At 41.5% G+C, this 6,000-nt stretch overlaps 1 protein-coding gene across 1 annotated transcript in view; it reads right to left on the bottom strand.

The window, feature by feature from the left end:
- lamb4 (laminin, beta 4) overlaps positions 1-6,000 on the bottom strand; it is a 28,861-nt gene that overhangs the window by 330 nt on the left and 22,531 nt on the right. The window contains exons 28-35 of the mRNA XM_080044950.1: positions 4,616-4,857; positions 3,825-4,019; positions 3,154-3,298; positions 2,600-2,807; positions 1,939-2,074; positions 1,183-1,347; positions 773-926; positions 1-41 (exon numbers count right to left, since the gene is read on the bottom strand). The exon at positions 1-41 is cut by the window's left edge and continues 330 nt beyond it. Of these exons, the coding sequence (XP_079901076.1) occupies positions 1-41; positions 773-926; positions 1,183-1,347; positions 1,939-2,074; positions 2,600-2,807; positions 3,154-3,298; positions 3,825-4,019; positions 4,616-4,857 (1,286 nt within the window). The remainder of the gene's footprint in view (positions 42-772; positions 927-1,182; positions 1,348-1,938; positions 2,075-2,599; positions 2,808-3,153; positions 3,299-3,824; positions 4,020-4,615; positions 4,858-6,000) is intronic.

Raw genomic sequence — 6,000 nt, 5'->3', positions numbered from 1 at the left:
CTCTTTGCGCTTCAACAGTTTCTGGATCTTTTCCTCAATATCTGAAAACACAGAATACACACACATCAACACATACACGACACACACACACACACACACACACACACACACACACACACACACACACAGATAAACACACACGACACACATACACTACACACATAAACAAACCATAAACACATACAACACTATACACAAAAACACACTACACACATAAACACACTACACAAACAAACACACTACACACATAAACCTACACTACACACATAAACAAACACATACACTTACCAGCCACTTTATTAGGTACAGCGGTTCATTTTCTTGTTAACACATATAACTAATCAGCCAATCACATGACAGCAACTCAATGCATTCAGGCATGTAGACCTGGACGTGACAACTCATTGAGGTTGAAAACGTCTAAATTCATAAATGCATTAAATTGCTGCCATGTGATTGGCTGATTAGCTTTTTGTTTTTATAAGCCATTGAACAGGTGTAATAAAGTGGCCGTTGAGTGTATATTATACATACACTACACAACACACATAAACACAATACACACATAAACACACACACACACACACACACAAAATAAACATAAAAACACACATACACACACAAACATAAACACACACTAGACACAAACTACACACACACTACACACATACACACACACACACACATACATACAAACACACACTACGCACATACAAACACACTACACACATAAACACACAGTACACAATTAATTGAAATCACGGTTTCTGACCTTGTATGAGTGTTTGTTTGCCGTCCAAGTCTCTCCTCATATTTTCCACTTCCTCCATTATTTCCTTCAGTTTCTTCGCAGCGTCTCCTTGTCCCTCTTTACCAGACGCTTTCTGCTTCAGAAGCTCAAACTGTTTCAGCACTTCACCCATGTCCTGTTGGACAGAGACACAAGCTGATTGGCTGACAGCTGACTCTGGGAACCCTAGCAACAGCACTACTATGTCAACCAATGAAAAGAAACACTCAGGGCAAAAAAGTTGGGTGTTAATACACAGCCTAGGCTCTGTAAACGGCGATCAAAAACGCAGTGGCTCGGAGCGAGTTAGCCACGGTTAGTATAAATCTAATCAAACGTTCTGTGGACATTGTACACCCCAGCCTTTAAGGAGAAGGGGGAAAGGCTCTTACTGGCTTTGTGTCTGCAGTGTTTGTTAAAGCAGTGTCTGCAGTCCTGACTGCTTCTCTGGCCGCCTCTCTGTTCTGATCCGTCTTCTTCTTCAGCGCGTCGATCTCATCCTGTAGATCTATAGGTTTCATCATCTTCGTCTCCACGGCCACCAGTTTGTCTTCCATCTGAAACGTCACAGAAAAACAAACAGCTTTAAAGGACAGTTTGTTTAGCTTGTTGCCTCATTATCATGTTCAAGGCTATAGGCGACAGCAACCATTCCTTTAACTGTGCGTGCATGGCCATGGTCCACTAGGTAGCTTAGCTCAAATACTGGTAGTCAATAGTTAGCGTTAGCCTGCCTCCGCTGATAGACAGAATATACACTTTTACAACACCACTAAACGCTCCTGTGTGCTTGTTGGGGACGCAGTTTATTTACCACTGATATGCGCAAATCACAGAGGATGGACTTGTCTCTAGGTCGCAAAAAACAAAACGCCTGTGCTAAGAAAAGCAACATAAAGTGTTGTTGAATAAACCGTGTTCCCAACAAGCACACAGGAGCGTTTAGTGACGTTGTGTAGGCTAACGCTACTTATACCACTACCACTTTTTGAGCTAAGCTAACTGAGAGTAAGACAACAAACTGAAAACAAAAAAATTAAAAAAACTATTCCTTTAAACACGTCAACATCAGCAGGAAAGTTAAGTGACAGCTGAGTCAATATTCAGTATAAAGACCGTGTTTTTGATGAGATATATAGAATATTGACCTTTTGGACTGAGTCTTTGATGGCGTCTTGGTTGGCGCTGGATGCTTCCAAGTTGTCGTTGGCTTTCTCCTGAGATTCCTCTGCTTCATAAATGTCTCTGGTGATCTCAGTCACATCAATGTTCTTGGTCCGCTCCCTGAAAACAGGCATGAAGTTTAAAAGCTAATAAATTCCTACATGATTAGATCAGCATCCTAACGTGCTGTTGTCAGGATAGAATAACCCTAATCCACAAACCTTTGAGGTGGAATTATTCTTCTAAAGCTAACCAAGTTTCTTGCTCCTCATCTAATTTTTTCTCACTGTAGACTCATTTATTTTACTCTATCTGTAACAGCACAAGCATGGAATAACTCAATTCATCAATATGTATTTAGAGAAGGTTCAGCATGATGACTGCTTCTCCAGTCTGCAGTCTCTGATTGGATGAATTATTTCCACCTGGCTATACAGCACAGCACAAACAAACGTGCCTGCACAGTAGCGCTAAGAAGCGCACAAGCATTTACAGCATCCTCATCATGCAAATGGTTGATTTTTTGTAAATATTTGAAAAAGGATGTGTAACCACTACATCACAGACAACCCCACGAATGGTTCTTTTTCTGAAATCACATTATTTCCACATATTGAACAGTGTGTGTTGTGTCCAGTCACTGACTTGATCTCCAGAGCTTTCTTTAGCAGCTCTTTGGCCGTCTTGGTTGGTCCCTCCAGGTCCTTCAGACCGTCTTTAAAGCGCGAGGCGTCGGCCAACAGATTAGTGATGTCATCGATCATTGATCGGATCTGGTCAGGTGATACGGGCAGCTGGATGTTCAGAACGGCGCGCGCCATTTTCTCTATGTCTTCAGGAGCGACCATCTCATCTGTAAGAACAAACAAAGACTGATCAGTTTCCACGTGTTAAACGTTTTAGTCACTAGGGCTGTCAGCGCCAGGCCTGCCACAAGATTATCTTCATAGTATGTTTGGGTGTTCTCCCTAGACAGAGGGCCTGTTCAGCGTTATAACACTGAGCTAGGAGGTAATGCTAATCCAGGGTTAGGGTTTTGATTTGATTTATTAATAAGGATCCCCCTTAGCAACACACTGCAGTGAGATCAGTATGGAGAATAAACTGTATATATATATACTGTATAAAAGTGTATGAGGTCATATTTATCACACTAACCTATGAGGTCATCACTATGAGGTCACCTCTATCACACTAACCCATTAGGTAATCTCTGACGCGCTTTATCAGCTCCTTGGTTTTGTTCTTCTCGCTCTCGAAGGTTTTCATGTCTCCGTTGATCCGATCCTGCAGATCTTTGGCCTGGTCTTTGGTTACCTGCGCAGCACGTTTGGCATCCAGGATCTATACACACACGCATGCATGCAAGCACACATTCCACACACACAGACACACACACACACACACACACACACACACACACACACACACACACACACACACACACACACACACACACACACATTACACAGAGTCCATCATTCATTATTATTGCTGCGGCCAAAATAACTGCAAGCTGGAATGAGCTAGAAACATCAAATTTATAGCAGGAAAGGGTGTGGAAAAGCTTCCCAAGAAATATGAACCTCCCTGTCCCCATGGAGGAACTATTCTTAACAGATGAAGAATACAGTTTTGAAATTTTCCACACAAAAAAAAAGAAATTTGGACCATGTTGCCGAACTGTGCTATATTCAATCAAAAAACATGGCTGCTATGAATCGAAATATCTTTTTAGAAGTCGGGACTTATAGTTAACATGGCCATAACTCAATAGGCAATGGCACAATCTTTATACGGCAAAGCTGGATTATGTGTGGGCCCATGAAGTGGCTTGTGTGATCCCTGACCAATGTGGCTGTGAACCTGCCTTGTTCTTGGAGTCCTCCAGTCTTAATGGGAGATCGGCGAGTTGGTCTTTAGCTTTCTCTGCTATGTCTGAAGCCTTCTGACTCAGAGGAAGCGCTCCATCACAGTTCAAACCGCCACACTTCCTCTTCCCCAGATCCACACACAGAGCGCCACCACATCCAGAGCATTCTGATAGACCGGGTTGTCCACACACCTGTAAGTGCATACACATGGAGAGAGAAGATAGGATTTAATAGGATAACATGCCTTTTTCGTCATTGTATCATTAACAAACGTAAAATGAAATTCAGAGTGCTGCTTCTCCTATGGCAGTCAATCAAAAGTGCTTCCTATCAAGTATTTTTGTCTACTGTTTTTTTTGTCACTGTGTGTGCACTGTGCAGTACAGAGCAAACCTGCCTTAAGGATTTAGCACACATAAGACTCTCAAAAACCCACTTTCCGTTTAATAATGCTCACTCTCACTCTCACTACATACTACACATATTGCTATGATGTGGGACTGACCCTTGTTGTCAAAACATAAAATGTGTATGTTTTTTGTCCGTTCAGAAATCTTACTGCAGTGGGGAAAAAACTATTTTGAGCCTGTTAGTCCAGGTTCTAAAGATTACTATATATATTGCTTTTATTAAACAGCGTTGGAGAGAGACATAGATGAAATGGGGTAGAGTGGGGAATGACGTGCAGAGAACTGCAGAGTCAAACATATGGTTTCCTGGGAAAAAAAGTGAAAAAGTTCTGTCAATTGAGAATGAACGAAGGGTTGTGAACGGTTTTAATTCTGACCTTCTTGTTGAGGTCGACCACACTGAGCTCTTTGACTTTCTTCTCCAGCGGCTCCAGCTCTCCACCACCATTGTTACTGCTACTGCTGCTGTTGCTGCTGCTACTGCTACTGCACATGCTCAGTCTGCGCTTAATCTCCTGCCTCATGTCCATAGAATCTTCCACCGCTCTGTTCCCTTCCTTCACCTTCTTCTCATCCAACATGAAGGATTTATTAAGCTTCACGATCTCGGCCAGCATCGCTACAAACACACGCACACAGACACACATACAGACACAAACACACACAGACACGTCAAGTCTAAACATGATAAAGTTTTTACATTTACAGTAGCTAGGAGGAAGTTGTAGTTGTTGTAGCGCCCCCTTTGGATTTGATTTGATTTGATTTGATTCAGTTTATTTCAGACATATCAAACATACAAAACAAAATGAAAAGCATGGAAATACAATAAAAAAAATTATGTTTTCACAACAAAAAAAAAGAAAACAAATTATCTGTATTGCTGGATCAAATCGATAGTGTTTTTTTTCTGACAACCGCGCTTGCTGTCCTTAAAGATCTTTGCTAGTACACAATATCCACGTGTTTGGTACATTTTATGCGTGGCGTTTATACTTCTCCTAAAAATGTATCAGATGAATGAATAACTTTTCATTTTGGTCATACAATAAAAGAGAAAAACCTAACAATTTTTGTGATTATGCACACAAAAAAACATACATGCATGCATCAATCCAGTTCACATTTATGCTTTCTAAATGATCCTTAAAATAACCCAGAATATCCATTATGAAAGAAACAAAAAATAAGGAAATTTACTCTAACTTTAATATGGAGCGGTTACTTGGGGAGTGAGTCTAGAGGGGATGCAATGCTCCAATGCAATGGAGACAGTAGGCAAAATCTTTTCATGTTTCATGTAATAGGCTAACAAAAGAGTCAGTATGGATCCTTCACCCCACAGTCCCTTAATACTATACTTTTTATCCCGGTAAGGTTAGGGTGAGACATGTTTGGGCAAGGAGCTCTGTGTGAAGCCCCCTGGGGTGTGTGTGTGTGTGTGTGTGTGTGTGTGTGTGTGTGTGTGTGTGTGTGTGTGTGTGTGTGTGTGTGTGTGTGTGTGTGTGTGTGTATGTTAGGGTTAGTGTTAGGGGTTATTATCCACATCAGTTCCAGGAACAAACAGGATCCAACGAAAGAAAACACCCTTATTCTCACCGCTGACAAAAAGTTAACCTCTGGATCTACACACACATTCTGCTTTCATAACTAAAGTCAAGCCGCACCAAACCGAACAGCACCGCTCAGTGGAAACAAGGCTTTAGACTTTAGACAGTGAGTTGATATGAAAGTGGAGTGTGTGTGTGTGTATGTATGTATG

This window comes from Ammodytes marinus (genome assembly GCF_949987685.1).
Source record: "Ammodytes marinus genome assembly, chromosome: 17".
NCBI classification, from domain to species: Eukaryota; Metazoa; Chordata; class Actinopteri; order Uranoscopiformes; family Ammodytidae; genus Ammodytes; species Ammodytes marinus.
Note: the sequence above shows the minus strand (reverse complement) of the source record. Positions and strands in the feature narration are given on the sequence as shown.